At 40.1% G+C, this 22,844-nt stretch overlaps 1 protein-coding gene across 6 annotated transcripts in view; it reads left to right on the forward strand.

Moving 5' to 3' along the window:
- LOC135498262 (G patch domain-containing protein 8-like) overlaps window positions 1–22,844 on the forward strand; it is a 42,246-nt gene that overhangs the window by 12,304 nt on the left and 7,098 nt on the right. For 2 of the 6 annotated variants that reach the window (XM_064788482.1, XM_064788483.1), the window contains 4 exons: window positions 2,057–2,142; window positions 2,833–2,931; window positions 22,318–22,586; window positions 22,687–22,797. In XM_064788482.1, coding sequence (XP_064644552.1) covers window positions 2,057–2,142; window positions 2,833–2,931; window positions 22,318–22,586; window positions 22,687–22,797 — 565 coding nt within the window. Of the gene's footprint in view, window positions 1–2,056; window positions 2,143–2,832; window positions 2,932–6,991; window positions 7,021–10,983; window positions 11,016–16,374; window positions 16,388–22,317; window positions 22,587–22,686; window positions 22,798–22,844 lie in introns of those variants that run through there. The other 4 variants (XM_064788486.1, XM_064788485.1, XM_064788487.1 and 1 more) reach the window with 4 other exon arrangements.

Below are 22,844 nucleotides of genomic sequence, written 5' to 3' on the forward strand. Positions count from 1 at the left end.
CAATTCTGTAGGGCGTTGTAAGTTACAGAGGGCGTTACTTTTCTCACTTCGATATCTTAGAAGCTCAGGTTCTTCTGTCGCTGCTTGCATGTCATCCAATACTGCTCACAAAGATCTAGCATGTCCTTTCTTGTTGTCGCTAAGTTCCCAACTCGATAACGTTTTTATTGGCAGGTTTCTTCACAGCATGGCGATAAGGACTCTTTGCTCAATATCCTTTAGGCTAGAGTACATAAGTAAAGACTTGGCAAAGTGACCATTCTTTCACCAGTAACCTGATTATTGGACATAAAGTGGCAAAGTGACCGTTCTTTCACTTGTCACCTGGTTGGAATTTCATAAAGGTTTTTTGCCTTGGAGACCAATCAAGATGTCAGTTATGCACATCATACTTGAATGATAATAAACTAATGAGTCGCAGTGTGTTGTACAATTCAATGAACGATTCATTCATCTTTCTAAAGTGCAACCTAATCCATTACATAATTGTAAGTCCAGCTGATGTCAGTGATGACGCAGGAAGATGTCCCTCGTTGGAATGTAATCAGGAGTTTTAGACTCTGGGAACTCCACCAGCTTTTGTGTTGAAGTTTTTTACTACAGATAAAATAGATACTTAATCATCTGTCAAAAGAATATTGGATTCGTTATATTAGTTTGGCTGGTGCCTCCAGATGATCTATCTGTGTTTTATCACCTGGATTAAGGGGACGTGTCATCTTGATTGCATCCGACACTAACTTTATTTCCTGGGGCACGCCATCGTGATTGCTGTATGGATGTGCGGACGCCAAGATTCAAGACAGTGGTTGTTTCACAAGGATATACTGATGTCTTCTTTCAGGGTCAATCTGATGCTGATGATGCACAGTTTCACCTTGCCATACACCATTTGCCATTGCCTCTCACTCATCATCTCACTAAGTATCATCCTAATGGACTGCTGTAGTTCCAAGTGTTATTGACTCCATGGTGGTGAACATTGGCTAACCACATCACACATCTGAATAATGCTCTCCAGAAATACCCACTTGCCTCGCCATCAACAAACAGTGTAAGTTGAGAAATGAGCTCCTTGACTTTATTGCTGTTTTAGAGATGCGCGAGGTGTTAGCAAGTGAACTGATCAGTTTTAGCTGACCAACAAGATTTATGCTTTCTCACCTTATTCTTACTGAATAGCTTCCAGTGGCAGTGGTGAGGATGAGCTACATCATTTAGTGGTAATGTGAGCAGCTGATATGGAATGGTTGGTCTGAAACAGGTTGCAAGTGGAAGAATAGGCTACAGCTTTTATGTTATCCTTGCCAGCTCTGACCTGACTGGTCGTACTAGTAGTATGTGGTTAAATTTTCAAAACAAAACATAAGATTGTCCATGGCATGAGCTTCTCAATTGAGGACTTGAACATAAAAACATTTCAAGACATCTCCTCGATAAGACAGCCCCATGAGATGTTGTTGTCTGTTTGTCTTAATGATAAGACGTGTCCCTAATGCCACGGTTGGTTCTCCTAATGAAGTCATGGACCATTAAACCATGCCTGAGGAGAATGTTGGAGCAGATAATGCTGACTGTGTTACCATTAGCTTTTCTTTTCTCTTGGATGAAATTTATCGATATTGAAACGGCATCTTCTAATCTGAGCGTTTCGTTATAAGGCAGGTTTTGACAGTCCTTGGAGTGATGTGAATGATAGCACAAGTTTTGAGATAGAGTTGATTGGCTGAAGGAGATGACTTTGATGATGTGGAATTTTAAGAGATGTTGCACACACTACTCATTAGGACTTGAAGCGATGATTGCTGATAACCTGTCCTGTCATACTTGTCACAAATGCAGTGTCATGGATGTGTTTTTCTCACAGCAGGAAATGATGGTGGCTGTCACAACATCTTGAGTCAATTGGAACGTAGCAATCACATTTTTCAAACATGACGGCTGCAACCATCCTGAGCATGGTTCTGCCGAAAGCCCCCACGTGTGTCTTTTCCAGTTTTCTCCGAAGCAAATAACTGCATCTTTCTAACCCTTTTCCCACTCTTTCTCATTTTAGAAACGAATGGGCCCGACCCCATGATGGACAAAGAGAGTGCCAAGGTTATACAAAGAAGGAACAGACGAAGGAGAAAACTGAATCAAGTAAGATATATAGCTTTATTGCCTCGTATTTGGCTGTACATCAAAGCCAGAAAAAGACACTGCCCAGGACTCCAGGGCACAAGAGTTGAGATTTTCAGATCTGGTTGATGAAGGAAATAAAACTCTGATATCCATGGAGATAATACTGCTGAAAATAAATCATGTTGTCTGCCCTTGATTGTGATAAGCCTTTAGATAGCTCTTGCTATCTTGTTGCTATCAGAGATAAACATTCCATCCAAGGTTAACCCTACCAGAAATGGCAGCGCTTAGATCTGACAATACTTTGAAGATAATGCTCTCCTGTGGTATTCGATATCAAAAATATCCCTGTAACTCGAGAATGAATAGCATTGCCTTGTGCGTCTTGAGATGTGACAAGCTTTTTGAAGTCCGAGCTGTCTTGTAGCATTCTGTCTGTAGACCTGTAGAACACATTCTGATTGATGGTATTCTATCAGAAATGAATATCCCTGTACCCCTAGAAGGAATAGCATTTCCCTGTGCGTCTTGTGATCTGACAAGCCTTCGGATATTGAGCTGTGTTGTCGAATCCTGTCTGTGCGCACAATCCTAGAAGAAAGGAGAAAGGTTACCCCTTGGGAATGGTGGTTTCCATTCAAAAGAACCATAATCCAATTTTTATCCACATTACTGCCATCTCTAATCATGTACACATAACTATTTCAGGGCAGCCCACGCCAAGGAGACCGTACTGATACGGCTGGCTATGTTTCCGACAATGAGTCCTCCTGCTGTGAGGAAGATGGCGCCACCAACACATCAAAGGTATAGTATAGAATATCCTCTCTGTCTGTTCCTTTACGAGTGGAGGGTACGCATTATCAACTCTCAAAAACATACAGAGTCCCAGATTCGTCCGTGGTCCTGTTTCAAATGGTGCGTATTGGCACTGGGGTTGAAACTCTGGGTTATGGCGTCATCTGTTGACCACTTGGCTCTAGTTTGCGAGGGTTTATCATGTAGCCTCACCACGTTTTGTTTTCAACGTTTCATCAAGACCTGGATCGGTAGGCTACTGGCTGTTCATTGATCGGAGTGGATTCTGTCTGACGATTTTAGAATTTTAGTGAGAAGATATTTTAGTCTTTCGATCGGTACAAGTTTACAAATTTGTGGTGGCGTTTTTCATGCACCACATTTCCGGAAGTGATACAGCAATTCAGGAAGGGGTTACATGTATGTTGATAAAAACAACTTGTACCACCAGATACTGTCAACGCCAGACAGATTCTCACAACATGTTCTTTGCCCAGGGTCTTGGGGAGAAACACAAGTTTTCTGACATCATTCTTGGCCTTTCATCAGTGTTGATATCAGTTAAAAGAACGGAGTTAGATCTTTTTGATGTCTTTGATAGTTTTCATCAAATCAGTCTTTCTCAAATTGGTAATGAAAATAGATTAAAATAGACTAGGAGGGTTAGGTCGAGATTGTGAAGTCCCTGTAATATGCGTGTTAAAGACCCTGGGCTCTGAACTCCACTCAATACCAATGAACATCTAGTTCCTACGACCAAGCAACGTATGTAAGTGAACCAGCCAAATGAAGGGTAGGCATGGGGCACTGGTAAAACTGCTCCCTGAGGGGTGAAGTCTCGACGACGGGGTGCCTGTGATGAAGACCAATCGGACGACGAATCCTGAAGAATTGGACAAACGGACAAGTGGTTAAGAAATTAGTGCAATGTTAAGATATTGTATAAAGATGTACTTCGTTACATAAAGCTGCAAAAATATTACAGACCCAAAAAATCAGCTGGCCAGAACCAAATTTTTCTTCTAAAGCAAAAAGAAATTAAAGGTTTTAAATATCTCAAAAAACCCTCTGGTTTTGGAGGCTGATGGGTCTTTACTATGCTCGAGTTTTCTGACCTGACCGTCTTGGTGTTTGGGCGCCTACTAGCGGCGTATAATGAACCGTTTTAACTGCGTCTAACTTTTGGCAATGTCTTGGAGTTTGCACTTTGAGTAACTCTGTTTGTACCTTGGACTTGTTGTGATGATCAATCATCTTCTAGCTGCACCAAATGTACCTTTAATTAGCAATGTAGATTGCGGGTTATTTATTTTTCATCCCTGATAAGTATTTTAGACGACCACTTTCAGTTCTATGCTTAATGCAACCTGTATATTTCATGCTTGTGTGATATCCATCATGGTAGCTGAGCGGAAATTCTTTCACTTGCTGGCAGTTCCTTCTTCAGGGTGGCATGGTGCTGTGAAATAAATGCTGATCAGGAAAGAAGGGAATTTTGAGATAGTGGTATTTGGAAGGTTGAACTCTGTGATATAGGCTCTGTAAGCAATACTCATTAGCAGTATCATAATTGCTTTGGGCAAACACAAACCTCCAGAGTTGAGTCTTTGTAATTGGAACACTAATTTGATACTGTTGGGAGGAAATAATGTAAGCTGAATTCTGGTCCAGAAGCCTGCCACTCGAAGTGTAACTACAGTATTCAAATGTTGGTTTTCTGACGCTCCATGATGTATATTAGCTAAGCTGCCTTCAGCACCCATCAAATTGGAGGATTCTGGGTTTTAGTTGATTGCTTCAGTTGCACAACAATCCTAATCATTTAGTCATTAGTTAGTTGCTGATCGGCTGGAAACTGTTCTTCGAGAAACAAGCGTTGAGAGAGAGAGAAACCACTCAAATTAGGTGGCTGTAATGGAAATTGGTCTGAAGAATAGTATAAGTCATGCTGCAGAGTGCAGTTTCAGGTGTCGATTCGAGTGAGGAGGAGAGGGGACCTATGACCAGATCAGAGTGTTGATACCATTCACAGCTCCAAAGTGCTAGGAATGTAGATTGCATCACTCCTGGTCTCCACTTATAGTTTCGTGACCTGAACCTGTGTCTTTCTTCATGTTTTAACTATTGTTTCTCACATTGGTTCCTGAAGAGATGTTTCCACCCCTCAGCTTAGCCCCTTATGTTGTTTCCACTATCAAAACAAAGCCCCGAATGTAGGCCGATCTTCAGACTGGTGCACGGACATTAACCACTGTTGCCAGACTTGTTTACGGGCGGATACTCAAATAAGATTTGGCAGCACTCCTGGTGATAGGCATCCACTACCTCTAGTAACTAAGCATTATGAAGCTGTCATCGAATGAAAAGCCCGAGCGAGGGTGTCTGTTGTGCCATACTACATGTCAAGCCTGAGTGCCTTTCTATTCCAAATTCAAACCTGGGTGCCTATCAAACTGGAGCACCTATCCAGTCGTCGTTCTCCAGGTCCAGTCTCCACTTTGAAGATCACCTACTGCATGAGTGTATATGCATGCCTCCGCACCTCTTCTGTATAACTTAGGTCCGCGTGTGTATATGTAGGAACATGGGATGTTTGGCTCGGTTTTCACCACGATGATAGTAGCAAGTCTAACTTTTTATTTTTATCTTTGCAACTTGATTCTTGCTGTTCATAATAAAGTAGCCTAACAAATGGTTGAATTCTTGGTCGATATGTACCCCAGTTTTTCATTGCCATTCTGCCACATGTGCTTTTCACCATTGCGGGGACCAATCACAACACAGAAGGACATCATTTCACTCAGCTAAGAATTCGAACTTATGACTTTTTTATATTGGTTCGACTAGAAAACCCTTTTTGAGAGCTTTGGAATGAATACCTATGTTATTGGCTTCATTTGTGTTCAAAATGTTACCAGATTGTCATTAACCAGTCCTGGATTTTAGATCTCAGATATTGGTGATCAATAGTGCCTTCAGTGTTAAGACTTGGACAAGCAAATGTTTGCCAGCAAGATTGGCAGACAAAAGTTTGTTACAAAATCCCAGTCACCTGTGTTGTGACCACGTGCCTGCAATGTCCTTCTCTGCATATATTTTGAATGTTCGTGGTGCCGCTATATCCTACAATGGTAGCACTGGTCCCAGCATGTTATGTGTGTTTTAAACATGTGTGATGGGGTATACATCACCGTTGGACGGGCAGAAAGATCGCTTTAAAGGTGGACTGGTGAGACACACGGCCGTTGGTTCAAAATTTCCAGCAAAGAGCAAATATTTTTCACAAGTTTGTTGAAATTAAAAGCTTTCACCACGGAAATGTGCTGTGCTATGAAGTAAAGAATTCCAATTTCTCACTCGGGCTTAAAAGTAAAACAGCAGATATTAACTAATTGAGTATCAGTATCGCTCCTTCTGTTGTAGAAGTTTAGAACTGGCGGCCGTCATCTCATCGGCTCAGAACCTTATGGAATTCTGGGTCCATTTGGAATGTTCTCTGGTTAATTTTTTTGATGATCACTTTCGGGCATTAGGTGAGGTGCCAGCGAGCAAGATTTTCATAATTACACTGAGAGACTAACATCATGTAGGACCTTTGTGTGCTCTGTTGTTGTGTTCTATGGGACACTGTCCCTGTAGGACATTTGCTAATTGCAATTAAGCTTGTTTAAGTGCTGGCTTATTTTAAATGAGGCACTATTATTATGTTAATAAAGACTTGTATTGTGAAAGTTCTTGTAAAAAGGACTTTGCTAGAGCACTGGTTACGGCTCAAGTTGAGCAGTTCTTAATTGCTTTTACAGTTTCATAAAGTTAGTTCTTCGTTAATTTCAAAGCACAAATACTCCTTGTAAATAATTAGGACATATCTTCGTACTGTTATAAAGCAAAGAAATATCTTTTCAAAAACTAAGTGGATTGGAGGAGACCAACCTATACCGTCATCTTAAAAGTCTGCGCACTTGCATGTATACGGTGAAAGCCGTGACACCCCATCAACCATTCCCCGTCAAGTCTAGTGAGCGTGTTGTAAAGGGGTTTCTTATTATTACCTGAACCGTTTAAACAGGCCAAAATGGTATCACTCTAAGGGCAATGGTGGGTATGATATTTTCTCAGGCCGAGCAAAGAATTCCTGTTTTCTCATCAGCATTGACTAATTTCAGCTTTGGTTGTTCAAGAACTACTAAAATAAATCTGTTCATTGCAAATGCTGTGGGGTGTATTTTGACATGGGTTCTCACTGACATTGGGGCATAGGATGATAAAGAAAATGTGATACTTGGGAAAAGGATAAGAAAAATTACAAGAATAAAGGACAAATTGTTTAAAAATGAACTCAGTTTCTGACGAGACGGCAGGAATTTATTTGCCATGGCCTTAGCTAAAGTTTCAGACATTAGCAGTGATCTCCTGTTGTATCTTTCAAAATGTCATAACAAATTGTAGTTTGGCTGAAGTTGAAACTTTGTTATTGGAGGGTGTTTTATTTTTTTCATTATTAATCATCATTATCGTTACCTTAACTGTCATTTTGTCTGAAATTTTAGAATGAATGTTAGAATACTTTGAACACTGCTGATTTGGTGTGTGGTTATTGGCAAATAGTGTCATAGCGGGCATCATTAAACCCATCTACATTTCCTACCCACCGATTACCGTTTTCACTCCAAGACGAAAGATCTTTTTGTCGGACATATCAGCAATTATAATCATTGGTGGCAGCAATTTGAAATGCGTATTTGAGGGGGCACTTATAAAACAACACATTGTGTCTCTGAAATCGTTAGTGGACCGTTTGTTTACGATAACGCTGAATCCGAATGTTAAAATGAACCTGAAGGAAGTATGGCTCTCTTCTTTTACCTCAAAATACATGTTTCCCAATAAAAGAATGTCCATGTAACTATTTTTGTCAGCCCCCCTTCATAAAGTAAATATTCTGCCCTTATACTCCTCTCTACTTAGGCTACTGACATGCCAGCAAAGCAAGTAGGCGTCACGTAGCTGAGTATGGTAGTTATCAGAAACGTCACCTCAGCAGTGTGCAGGGTATGGTGCGCTGGCACATCTAATGGCTAACCTAGTACAGCCTTGACTCGCGGTTTGTGGTATGACTCCTTTTGCTTCTTACACTGGTCGCTTGCCTTGCATGCCACATGTGATAAAATTACTAACAGTTTGTCCAACATCAAACACTCCTAAGGGTTGTAAACAGAATGTTTGTGCGTGACATCTTTTGGCCCTTTTTCTCTTCCATGCACTTCATCAATTCCTTCCTAAAAGGTGTGCGACTTTGCTGGTGTTCACCTTTCGTGAGTTGAGATTAGAAGAAAAGGCAGATAATCATTGTGTCTTAACTTTTGTGTACCTTCATTGAACTCTTTAAGTACTGGATTTGTTCTCTTCAGTGACTAGAGATAGCCCTGCAGGCACGGGCCTTTGTGTTCTTGCAGAGACAGTTAACAGTCTTCTGATATCACTTTGTATGGAAATAGTCAACAAAGATTTATCTGGGAATGCTGGCAAAATCAGATGCCGCTTTAGCAAGGCATTGATGAGGTTCATGAAAGTGAAAGGAACTGTCAAAACCCTGGCACAATAACATTTGCAACCTCATCGATTCACGAACGCCATGCTCGGCCTTGAGCTTCTCCTTGCCCGTTATACGATACCCTCAGTTTTTCTGTCTTTCTGTATTCGGCTCAGTGAGGACCATTTGACTCTGTAGTTTAGTACCCCTGTTTTAATAAAGATCTGCATGAAGAGTACCACCTTATTTTGATGCCACTGGACTGCTTGTAAAACTTGACTGTCCCTGATTGAACATGGTGGCTACCACTGTGGCTAACTGTTTCCTCTGGTCCCATATCATACTGGGCTCGATTGTTCAAAACAACTTCTGTGATGGTAACAGAACTTGTGATCCCATGACTATAGTACGAGACTCTGGAAGTTTTTGAGTTAAGATCATTGGCTGTGTCATGTCTGGCCACTGATGTTGCTTATGACAAGAAAACAAGAAGATAATGGCCTGTATCCGAAGCTTGTCCTTGGCCGTGTGCTTGTGTTCATGTATTGTAAGACTGCACTCAGTGCTTCTAAGATAGCATAAACTGCTGCTGCCCCCCATAATGAAAGTCCCTCTCCTGATCTCTTTGGTGCCTTGGGTTATCAGCCTAGGACACAGCTGCACAAAGCAATAGTTTTATGAAATCCCAATAATGACAAGTGTCATTTGGGGAATGAACTGTCTTTGTTCACAAACTCTGATGAATATCCGGTTGTGAAGGCCAGGTTTTCTCCTTGAGTTGAATGGTCAAAATGAGATTGGCAGATCACTGATGTTGATGTCTTGGTATTTTTCATATTCTTACGAAGTAAATTGATCATTAGATCTAGTCTCTGTTGTTGCCATTATCATCAGTGGCCAGGCATGATCTGCGTTCGGAAGCTAAACTGATGCTCCCTCGAGACTAACTGCCATGATATCAATAGCAGGGCTGGAGCACAACTCCGAAATCCCATGCTTTCGGGGTGACTATATGTAAACCCCTTTTTGGCACGATGGGACAGAAAGTTTTTCACAGTGCTTGGGTGTCTTTAGCTTGAGTAACACTCTGCACATGTAGCTGGGTCCAGTTTAAAAGAAGACTTTTCATGGTGAATTACATGTTCTCTTAAAAACAAAACGGCACAAGTTTTTTTGTGATTTCCTGCTTCTGTGTACCTACTGTGGAATTCTGTTCTTCAAGTTTTCGCAAAATGAACTCACTTCTTGGTTTTTTTGGTGACATCAGACATTGAGTGAACATCAACTCAGTGCAATAGATGAGTTGTTGTAACGATGAAAACGGCAACAAGCCAAATCTTCAGTAAAGTATGAAGAAACATGGATTTAGTATGAAATCTGCCTCATGGTTAAAGTGGTCAACGAAAGGTTTCTTATGCTCATGGGTATTTCACTCATGAGTTCACAAGCTTCTAGTTGACTCCTTGTTGAAGACAATTAGAGCTTTGGTGACATGTCAGGTCATAGAAATGCATGTAGGTCTCCAACGTGAAATAACATGATTTCACAGTGTGTGTAAACAGAAGCTAGAAACCACCATTTTGCCTCCATTGTACATTTTTTCTGTTTTTTCTCCTACGTCTGATTCTTGTTTAGTTTCTCTTTATGTGTAGAGTTGACCATTCTTGTAAATAAGCTACGAGTTCTAGGCGTTCCACCTTCATAACATACACCGCCCCTCCCCTCATAATACATCAATCGGTGAGCTCTTCTGGTTGTTTTTTCTTCCTTGCATACTGGTTGGTAGGGACGTTATCATAATGCATGATGATTTGACTATCGTAGCGTGGCTTATCATTAAATCATGTCCACAGATTTTATCTGGCCTGAGGACATTATTAATAGGAGATACTACATACATGGCAATCAGTAGACGCGCGTGTTCTTAGCTGGCTGTTTTCTGGCGATTCTATAATGAAAGTTCAGTATCGTTTACAGCATTTCTTAAATCACAGAAAGTATTGAAAATCATTTTGAATCATAGATGCTCCTAGAAACTTGCCAGTGGAGGATACAAGAGAAATAAGTAAACTTAGTCTCAGTAAGCTCAAGTACGATTGAATCGAGGATGTAGGAACATGACAGTGACAGTGTTGTTGTTTCTCAGAGCTCAAGTTATACCTGCCCAATTCAACTCTGGCTGTGCAGTTACAAGCTTCCATTTCCCAGTCCAATTGGACTGCAGTTGATGCCTTTGTTGGGGAGGACAATGCCTAAGTAGTATGAGAAAATACTGTATGAGATGAATTAGATGAAATATCTGTGGCACAGTATTGGGGTATGGTCTGGAGTTCTGAGGCTCAATAGCACATCACAATCCACTACGAATCAAGACTTCTTGTAGAACACAGGAACAAGACTCATATTGAGGAAGGCAGAGATCCTCTTATTATAGGATCAAGAGGGTACACATATAAGAGGGTGCATGCAAACAGGGTCTGCTGCGGTGTCTTGCAGTGATACTTACACAATTATTGTTTATAAATTAGAATTTACAGAGAGGTGATCCTCCTTAAAGCGGGTATGTAGACACGAGAAAGTCGGCCGTTTTATCACGACACTAACTGTTTACCTCATAGTGTGTGTGTTGCAGGGGGATGGATGGGGCCACCTCCACAACTGGACATGCCCTATGCCCGACATGGCAAGCTGTTGGATCTGAATATTGGAACCCATATCAGTGCCCGATGCCCAATATGGCTAATTCTTTTGAAAAATAAGCTAACGTTTCGGTACACAGTGATCATTTTTCTCCCACTCCATATACTCTTGGTATGTTTTTTGAAAAGTTCTTTCCTCAGGTGATACTATATGTCTTTTTCACTTACCTAGTCTTCTCCGCTCCTGGTTTCTTGTGTTATACAGAAAGTCCCCATGAAGAAACCCTGTCCCAGTTTTATCTACTTCTTTCGTTCTTCTGTCATCCACCAAACTTTACCTTCAAACAGCTGGGAGATAGGTACCTTCGTTATTCAGATCACCTGTCTGTCTTCCAATGGGATCCCTGTCTACTTTCAAACCCACAAGTTCACATTGTGTCAACTGAACTCTCTCTCTCATCCCTCGTCTTGCATATCCTCTGCCAACTCAATCCTTCAACTTCTGTGACCTCAATAGTATCACCTGAAACAAAGTTCTCAATGCGAAATATGCTGATGTGCCTCCATTTATCGTGGCTTATTTGCAAGAGCAGAAATTTACTTGTGAACGAAGTGCCTTCATTTACTAGTATTGAAAGTATCCTATCAGTTTCCAAAGCATGTGCTCAAAGAAGATATTTTGTGGAAGAGGCGATTTTCCTTGAATGATTGTGATGCTTTTGTTGACGACTGTTGACCATTTCTGAATCTGGCACACAGAGACTCAGTTTTCTGCTCTTGTGAAGATGTCTTCAAGTTGACCACCATAGGGCATAGGGTATGATCCTCATGAGAGAGTGAAGGTTTGAGCCAATACTGGCAGGGCTAGCATCAGGTATAGGTCATACCCTGGCTGCTGCGACCGGCATAGGCCCTCACCCGAGACTAGCTCATGGTTGGTTTGGAGGTGAGCCAGCGTTGGCGCGAATGATCAATGCATTGTAGATATACTGAAGTCACTGTGAGTGATTAGCCAGGCTTTATTCTATCGACAGACTTGTTTCTTCTTGCTCTTGACGCGCTGGCCAAATACGCAATCTTCAGAATGAAACATATTCACAAATTCAAACTCCTTACCCAAGAAGTAACCCCAGGATGAAAGTTGTCCAAAAACGCTTTTGGTACTTCCCAGCTTGACCATGGGTGGAGGTTTCTCACAATCCATCAGGGATTATGATATTGGCGGGAGATCTGGCTAGTTTGAGGCAAACAGCACCAGTTATTTTCACTCATGTTACAGACATTTCATATGACAAGTAATAGTCCTGACTGCCATGACTTTCACATCAAATCCTACCCCATCATCTATTTGGTCACCATTACAGATCATACAGTTGCATAATGGATTAGTTCTTCTCCCAGATGTCATATCAATGACGGCTAATCCAAAATATGGCAAGATTATGCCTGTCTAACTAATAAATAAAAGCTGCCTCTTGTCTCTGTTATTATTGATCGTCATCCACCCTAATCCTGTTCCTGATACCAATTAGATGTGTCGCTGAGACCAACCCATGTGGTTCACCAATATCTAGTATTCAGTGGCCATCCTCTTGGGATGTCTAGCACAGTATAACTGGCTGCATTGTATGGGCCGCTTCCTTGGCAATGATATTCTGTATAAGAAGAAAAGACAGCATGAAGGACATTGTTTTCTTCTGCTGGGCTACCTCTTGCTGTGGTTGGGTATAAGCTTAGACCATGAGGAAAGGTTTCTGTAGATTTTAGACCTTCATTGACGATGGAATGAAGAGTATTAGCTCTTATTAATAGCAATCTCACAAGTGAAGTTAACTTTCTTTAACCTCAACTGAATTATTTCCATCTTGCCATGTAATTAGTATAACATTTGACAAGTTTAAATTCATTTTGTTTGTCCAAATAGTGTCGAAGCCCAAGCTAAGATATTGGGCATGCTGGCATCAAACAAGCAGGTGCTTTGTCTCTGTTGGTGTAAGCTTTCATGGCCAAGTTTCATTGTGACATTGGTGTTCGGTTGGCGCGTCAAGGCAGCACTTCGCTTCCATCAGCACTTCTCCCTCTTCCTTTCCTTGCCTCCTCGTCATGTCCAAATCCATGTTGTTCACTGTTCTATATGACTTCCATGTTACATTACGCCCAACAAGGACTGGGGGCGACAAATACTTTGAAATAAAAGAGTTGAACAGATGTTTAGTAGTGTTATGCAATTCAAGTCCTTTCAGGAAATCTACGTTATTGGTTTAACACCTTTTATACTTAGTATTGGTACTTATCTGAATCGTTCAACCCTAAAAGAGTCATGTCTCCTCAACTGTGAAAAAACTACCAATAATAGTGAGGAATTTTCAGTTTGTATTAAGTTTGTTACTCAATGTTAAGACCTGTATTCCTATTTTCACCAACATTTTTTGTGGTTAATTTGAGAACAATGTTAAAACTTACTTGGTTCTTGTTTCAATGACTCAATTAACCGCCATCTTCCTCAGTCCTTAAATGGGTTCAGCTAGTATTCGTTTGCATCTTAACAAAACGCCTTGTTTTTCCCCCTCAACTGCTAATGGCCGATATCATCTCAAACTGCAATAAAAGAACATTGTGTCAAACTGCAAAATTAAAGTGATAACAGAATACTATAACATACTGGTAAACTTAACTTCGAAAAATCTCTCTCATTTTGTTACAAACTGGGTAACTGTTTTGTTAAAATCTGGCCTGAGCATGTGATCAGCTTGTTTCCTAGCGCTGCCTTTGATAATCTACACACTTATCAACAGTTGGGACATTGTATCATACCATAACTTAGATAGACTGACATGAGATGCTGGTCTTGTGATAAGATGCTCTTAGCACTTGCATTTTGAAACAAAATGTCTATAAATTCATAACAAACCTAAAAATGCAAACCGTTTTGAAGCTCACTCAATGTGGCGTTTCACTTAGTCCATGTATCTTATCGCAGGGTTGACATCAAGGATTGACAGATCCAGTTAACTGGAAAGTAAGTTCCTCTCTCCTAGACCAGGCTGATTCTGCTTGGCTTTATCAAGTTGATGCCCTTCGCACATACTTCAAAACCCAGATTAGGAATAAATAGAGTAATGTTTTCAAGTTCACACTCAACACTCCTTTGGGTCAAACAGCTTTCCCCACGTTATCGTCAGGTCTGCTTCCGCTCATTCTTTTGCATTCATCCCTTGTTCTTTTACTATCTACATTTTCCTAATGCTCTAGTTATGGTTACGAACTAATCAAAACTTACAAGAAACAAATGGAACGTTTCTCAGTTTCGGATTTATTGTACCCCTGCCTTATTAGGGTGGAGGGTATGAATGTAAAACAAATGTGCAACTATTCAAAGTGATTTTGTTGGTTTATCTTTGAGATCGTGAGAAGTATCATGGTTATCTCAACGACTCATGTTCTTTCGCATGTTGAATTACACAGGATTTTACTTTGGTTTTTTTCTTGTTTGTGCAATGGTATAGTGCTGGCATTAAACTTAATGAAAAGAGCATATATTCTCAAGACGAGAAGAGAAGTCTATTTACTTTTAATGCCGGTACACAAGAGTTCTCCAGTTTTGTTTAAAATTTCGTAATCCCTGAAAATAAACTTTCCCTGCTGTTTTTGCTCTGATTGTTTTGGTGCCAATATTTCTCTTGTGACAGTGTAACATTGTGTAGTGGATGACCACTGAGACTTATAACTTTGTTGATACTGTTTTTCAAGCTCCACGCTTTTTCAATCTCACACCAGAGGTCGCCTGACTGAGCAGCGGTGAATGAAGCATATAGTATGTACCTCAGCTATCAGTGGAGCGAGGCATTTGTCCTTGTGGATAGTCATCTCCACTGCAAATGATCTTCTGACTTGAAACCATAAAACGTCTCTTCGGCTCCAGTTCAGTTTCATAGGTTGATGCTTATACGTTCACCCCCTCTGGTGGAGATTGCCATCATCATCTCATTAATTTGCATGATCGTCCATCATTTTGTTTTTATCTTTAATTCTATTTTTCCTGATGAATGTTATGGAGTTGAGAATGTTCTATTTTGTGGGGCTTGATAATTCGGGATTCATTCAGTGCCTTGTTCATTTCAACATATTTTATTTCTTGATTTCCTCAGTTAATGGGGTTAGAGCAGTATTTTATGAGATGTTCTGCCCTTGCTTAAATAGCTAGCGTTCATTATTTCCATGCCTAATGGCATTGGGAATGAATTGTTCAAGGTTCTCTTGTTCAGTGTCCGATCGTCAAAAGGCACAACCTCATGAGGTTGTTGTATTTTAGAAATATTTTAACGGTTTCTCACATTCTGTCAGAAAGTTGATTGGCGTATCATCTTGTGCGATTCTTGGGACAGTGTTTGGTTCTGTGGTATCGATACTTTGCACTCTTCCAAAAATTACCATGGATGTCGACTGTTCAAGCGTTATGAGAAATGTGGTGCTCATTTCAAAGTCAGTTGGACACTGAAGAAGGGAAACTCAAATTTCATCCGAAGGATTTTAAAGTGTTCTGTCTCTAAGGATAAGTTGTACACCAACGATCTGTGTAAGGTTCTTGATTCAGAAGTGAATGGTGAATTAAGAATACTTACGATTACTAAAAACCCATGGACCTCCTTGATGAAGAAGAGCCAGGTCCACCTCTTCGACACATACGAAGATTTCATTTTGCTTTTCAGAAAACATTCGCCATATGTTCTTGAAGTCGACACAACATAATTTGCATTGTTTTTAATTTCTACACTGTAGTATGGCTTTGTAGCTGAAGATAATAGTGCACACATTGTGCTTTAAGTGACAAGATAACATAATCCACTCTAAAAAATAAGTCTTAGGGTTTGTTAACTTAATTTAATGATATAACTTGCATGACAACTAGTGTATTTAAAAGGAATAAATAAACCGTTTTAAGATTTTTAACCTTACTTCAAAGCACTTAATTTTCTCAGCTTAGATTGGACTTGCAAGTTGACTCTCTGTTCCTGTTCTGGTGTCACCTACTTTGCCTCTTACACTCACCTGGTTGTGGACTTCAAAAACCACTGGCAAAATAATGCCAGGAACATTTCATTTAAAGGGTAGCATGCACTCAGTCGTGAATTTACATACACACCAATTTGACCTAGTTTTGCTTGAGATTAAAAATAGAAATAAAGACCTGATTTGAGGAACATTTTGAGGCGATTTTGCTAAAAGAATGACATTCGTTTATCATACGTAATGTTCAGCGTTTCTCATCCCCCACTCAAGGTTCATTAGTGCCGTAGGTAACCTCTTTCCACATATTATGTGTTGGCTACATTATGACTATAGTATTTTTTAATATGTCTAGTTGCACCTAACATTGTTAGTACCATATGTCTCCACGTGGTGGCGTTTAACTGTATATCTGGTCTCCCTATTTTAATTTGCAGACTCGAACGACCTTGGGTAGGTCCCCACCGTATTGGTCTAACCCGACTTTTCATGAGTTCTAGCACACGGGTTTTCTAAAGTCATTCATGTTTTTTTTCATATGCTCTTACAATCCGTTTTCACAGTGTTGTGTACTTATATGCATATATGTACAATATGTTAAGGTTGTATTTCACCATAACTCAGACCATTACCTATATACATGTACTATTGAGAGTGTACACTAGCTTTGAGGTGCAGTGACTACAAAGCTTAATGGACCTGGCGTACTGAGATCACAGTCCCCATTAAACTTTTGGTACTCGCTGTAAAGATGTGCAAACACATCAGTTTCACTCCATCAGAAGCAGCTACTGTGTACACATTCTATAGAGAGAATGTATAAGTGTTATGGTCTAGTTAAGTTGAAGTGACTTTACATGTATGTATATCTAGTCTTTCACACGCTACATGGTCTTCATTCGATAGATTGATATAACGTTTGTTTCACCCAAATAAGTGGAAAAGCGTGTACATTTTGTTAACTACAGACATACTATGTTCAGGTTCTCTTGGCCAATTTGCAGTGATACAGACCGGAGTCAGGTTCATTGCAAACTTGGTCAGAGCTCCCTCAACATGTTTATTTTTGCCAACATAACTGAAGTACTACTTTCTGGGCCATTTCAGTGTCCCTTCTTCTTTAGGACTCAGTGACGACAGAAAATGACAAAAAAAATAAATTTTCAATTGAATTTCCCAGTGATACATCTGTTGCTACTTGACTGAAATCAGGTTGTCCCTCTGAAGATGTCTACATCAAAAAAAACTGACTTCGAAAAAGCTAATTTGGCCAAAGTTAGTTTCAACTCAAGTGTAAAACATAACATAATGCACAGGCTAGCCACATATTCAGCGTGAAACCAACAAATAGAAATGTCTTGCAGTGTTGTGGGCTGCATGGTTTTTGTTCCCATTAATATTACTTCTCAGTGCATGTTTAATTTTTCAGCGAATAGTTTGTTTGGCTCATTAAAGGGACTCTCTCACGACGTGTCCTCTTGCCAATTCATTTGCTGTCATCAACCATCATCAATTCTTATTTCGATAGAATACGGCGTTGTTTAGTTTAATTTGTCTCCTAATATCTACAAAATGACATTCACCTATGAGTTTGGGTGTAAATGATTCCTTTCGTTTGGAAGTTAAGAGGATTACACAGTTTATGCTTAGGTTGTATGATCATTTCATCTTGAAATAATTCGTGAGAGGCTCGCTTTAAGTACTTCCGAGAGCTAAATAGAAAAAAACATATTCTGTCTACACTTCAACCAAAAATACCCCAGGTTGCAAGCGTACGTTCCAAACTTACAATTTAATATCATGGAAATTGACATATTTCCTGTTAACATTTTGTATTGTTGCCATGACAACTCTAAACGCTTGGATTTCTTGCTCATAATTTAGGCAACTAACTCGTCTGGTTCTGGTAGGCTGTCAAGTTCAAGGTCATCTTGTTCTGACCTTGGCATTGTAAGGTCAAGGTCAATCTTGTAATCTGACCTTGAAACTGTATATGATTGTGCTTGTGATAGAATGGCTGGTTTCGTCACTTTATTATCACTTAAACTGCTTGTCATCCTTCACCCCTATCTTTCCCTGTATAGACCCTTCCTAATCGTCTGGCTTGAACCATTACAGTTTAGGAGTGTAAGTCTAGTCTTGCTGGACCAGTGGAGATCTCAGAGGTGACTGTCATCCATTGGCAAGGTTCATGATTATGATCCTTCATCCAAAAATATGGTGGATATTTTATGCCTCATTGAGGTCACCTAAAATGAACTCATGAAAATGACCAAAACTGTTTCATATGACATGTTGGGGTATTTGCTTCTCATTGAAGATTCCTTTGAACATTGCCACTGGATGACACAACTATCGGAGAGCATTTTAAGCACAAGATTTTCATTGGTTGGGGAGAAATTGGTTGAGGTTGGAAGGGGGTACCTAAATGCAAGGTTTTGTCCAGCGCTTTAAATGGAGAGCTTAAGTATCCGCCTTCAGTTTTTGTATGATTTTTGCCCAGAAGTAACAGCTTTAGTGCATGAAATCATAAATGACTGTCCTACTTGAAAGAGAGCTTTTCTGTTATGAAATGATTTTGAAATAATTGTTGTATTATTACATTATCCGGTTGAGACTGGGACAGAATCTTGCTGATATGATGACGTTGGTTGTAGCTTGGAATGGAGTTTCAGCAAAATCAAATCTGACAACACTATATAGTTGAGATTTCTTTAAAAGTCGCATTTTATTCAACTAATGCTTGCTTAAACTGTTTTCACAAACAAGCAAAGGTTAATTGTTGGATTTTGCATCAGTTTTAAAGTGTTTTGGATGTTTTGTTGTGGGTGGATCAAAGATACGATTTTCTTGGGTAAGCAGACTTGTGGTGTAATTGGCAACTTATTCTTCTCATGATTTTTGGATTGCAGGCAACCTTCAGTTAAGCGCTGACCATCCGTCAAGAACGAGTTTACAAATTAGACCTGTAGTGTGCTGTAACAAAACTCAAATCACCACTTAGTTCAGTTTTGCCCTTAGTTGATAAAGTTACCTGTACATTTACAATGCTTTGTATACAATATGTGCAACAGTTTATCACCTTGTGGCGATCGAGTGTATTCAACCTTAACTCTATTTGGACTGAGGGTACAATGCCAAGAAATAGTAAGAATTTTCTAATTTAGCAAAACCCTCTGAGATAGGGATTCAATTTGAGGTCGGGAGGAATAGCAGACACCTCTGTAAGCAGGACTCATTCTCTATTAAGGACACTGATTTCAGTTCCAAATTGATTGTTTTCATTCAATTTGAACTTTGTAATCAGGAGAGCTCAATTTTAGAATGTTCCTTCAGTCCTCTCAAGAGCTAATGCTTAGATTTCAGTGGCACATGATCCTCAATAGAACAACCTCGTAACATTTTCTCCTTTTTTTCTCCTCAGAGGTTTTGGAAAGTCAAATTCATCTTTGTTTTTGTGGTCTACTCGAATATTAACCCTTTTCACTGCATCTCTCCTTCCGCCGTTGCACATCAGTCCAGAACGTGTCATTTGTGAACTCTTTTTCCCTTGTGTTTATCTATATCTATTTAAAAATACAGAATCAAGAATATTGTAAGTTATGCAAGTTATGTATCCATATTTTTTTCCATCCATATTTTGTCGGGCAGAGTAGGCAGACTTTTGTGTCTGGGTGAATTCTCACTGGTTTCTTGTCTTCAGTTTTAATATGCGTGAAAAATTCAGCCAGCGTTTTTAGTTATTAAGTGTTTTGAAAAAAGTGTGTCAGGTTTGGATCTGGTGTCAAAATATCTGAACGATTTCAAAAAATTACCAGTTATACCTGGAAAGATTTACTCACTAAGGGCTCATCAGTTGTCTCCTTGTTTGAAGGCACACTGAGTGAAAGGAATTGATACCGAGCTGGCGATCACAGGTTGTCTGATCAAGACCTCTCGTGTGGACAGAAAATGCAGACCAATGCTGGAAGTGCCAGCCCAGGGTTTTGGATGAGATTTGATGTCTATGCTAGTGGTCTTAATAAGACAACCCGGACCTCTAGCGAAATATTCATTTCTATTCTAAAATGACTCAAAGTGAACATTTGCCATCAAATTGAAGTCTAGCTGTCATTGGTTGTGACAGCAAGGACCACTGTGACCTGAACAAGGCTCCTGTGACCAAGGCCTTATAGTATTGGAAATCAAGTGTTGCCTACTCTGCCAGGCGTTACAGTGAATACGTTGCATAACAACTTTCCCCTATTTCCAGTACTTTCTAACCAGCTGCTAGATAAGGCTGTGAGGAGTCATTTTGCATGGGTGTGGTTCAGTCCAAGGAAGACCAGGTGCAGGGTACAAAAGTTCTATGTCAAAATGGGAGCTGAAATTGCTTAATTTCCATGTATGGTGTTGTGGCTTTCTCATTGCATTGGGTTCAGAGCAGTTGAGGATGGCTGTAGAAATATCACCATGAAGTGGTCCGGTTTAACAAGATAATGCAACTCTATGTCAGACAAATACTACTGAAACTAAAACAAGTTCTTTCTCAGGCTGATACCAGCTCCAATTCTGCATGTCATCATGACTCAGACTTCAGAATTCTTAGATCTGTGTAACCCAGTGATTATTGTGTCATGTGTGTGGAGTGAGTAAAAGGACCCTGAGGCGTAACTGATCCTCAACATAAGTGTTAATTGGTTCTAATCTTGGGTTATTGACCAACAATAGCAACAACAAAAGTTGATGTTCACCTTGACCACATCCATGTAAAATGCTTTCACTCTGGGCATGCCTGGGTATATCTCCGTACTCTGTATTATAGGCCTACAGAGCAGTATGGGTGTTGCTTGTACGACACAGACATTGCTTGGTTGCGGCTTGCTGGCTGACACATCGGTGGCACTCTGAAATTAACAAGACCATAAAAAAAACGTTATGAGTTGATTCTGATTGAATGTATACGACACTGGTAGAATAGAAGCTTTGCTAATCATCATCGCTAAGAGTCCAGTTGAGTTCAAATTGAAAAAATATTCGGCCTGAGATCTTTCGCACTTGGATCCTTGCTTGGACTTCTCGAGGTGGGGATGCACAGTGGGTCTTTGCACTGGGTAGAAACAAAGTTGAATCTACCAGTTACTCATCATGCGAGTTTCACTTGATCTATAGGCCACAGACAAAGGGTTGAAATCAGGCCGGGACATGGTGAATATCACACATTCTTTCCATGCAACAGAAGCAGATTTTACATTTCGTAGTTTTGTTGAAGAAAGTAATCAAAGATTAAAAATATGAAAATTGTTGTCTGTGCCACCGATGTGACCGCCATCTTTTTGTACTGTTAATGATTGTTGACTTAATGTGCGTGTGACTAGGTTAAAAGTTATCTCTGTCATCTTACATAGTCACGGAGAATCTAAGAAATTATCTGATTATAAAAAAGTAATTCACCAAATTTTCATACTTTTTAAATTTCTCATACTTCGATTGTTGAGAGTTCTAGTATACCACAGTGTTAAATTGTGTGAATTTAACAACCACCGCAATTGGTAAGAATTAAACCAGGCATTGTTTAATTGGGGGAGGGATACTACTTGTATGACTTTGGTGGAGAAGTCTTTGGGTATCACCTTCCAATTTGTGTACGAAATAATCAGATAGTTTAGGATTGGTGTTGGCGTTGAGACATAGCACCTACCAACCCCAACAAAAACTCATATTTATGGCACTTTCTTTCTTTCCAGATATCCGCTGCTGATTATCGTATGATATGTATGCTTTTGTTTCCCATTCTGTGTGTGTTATTGCTGTGTATTGCGTCCAAGAATATGTCTTTCTCATTTTCATTCAGATTCACGTTCTAGCGAAAAAATGCTTCGAATATTGGGTTGAGTGGTCACACAATGAACACTAAGAATTTACTAATAATAAAGTGACAAAGTCTATAATTTTACAACTCAAACTATAAAAAAATCTAAAGATTCAGCAAAAAGCTGAAGCATTCTTTGTTCTGTTTCCAGTTTGTCTGGCTGCAGACTCCCCACATTCCCCCTCTCTTCTCATGGACTCTACAGTCCTATTTTCTATTCATTTATCCTTTGTTGGAACTGCGGTTTCTCACTCTATTTAAGTATAGTTTAAGTACTCATCCCGGGCGCCATACCAGTACAATCTGAGGGTGCCTAGCTCTTACCATTGACGAAGTTATTACTTTGCCTTTTCGTTCTTCCACAGGTTGGGGTGACCAAGGATGGATGTGAGGCAAACGTACGCATCGACCCCTCAGAGCTGAAAGATGGCAGCACTGGTATTGGGAGGTCCATGGAAACAGTTGTGGGTGACCATACGGGTCAGTGCGACGAGATGACCAATGGCATGTCAGAGAAGGATGTGTCGAAATCGAAGGAAGTGCTGGAGACGACCCTAAAGGGGACAAAAGATGTCGAAGGGATTCTGGCAGCGAATGAAGAGATAGAAGATCAGCCTGGGACAACTATGATAAGGTAAATAGTTATCTGTGGTGGTGATTGTTTGGTGGTATTCTTGGTGTACAACCAAGCAGTATTTAGTGAAAATTCACCTGACTGCCCCTCCTCTTTCTAGCCTGGGTGATTATGACGTGGTGAAGAGGACATCCGAGAAGACAGAAGATATCACAAGGATTCCAGGAGCGTCAAAAGTTCTAGAAAATGAGCCTGTCGTGGCGAAAAAGAGGTAAATTTCTATTTCTGGTGGGGATTGCTTGTGATATTCAGGTTGGA

The sequence above is a fragment of the Lineus longissimus genome, chromosome 13 (assembly GCF_910592395.1).
Source record: "Lineus longissimus chromosome 13, tnLinLong1.2, whole genome shotgun sequence".
NCBI classification, from domain to species: domain Eukaryota; kingdom Metazoa; phylum Nemertea; class Pilidiophora; order Heteronemertea; family Lineidae; genus Lineus; species Lineus longissimus.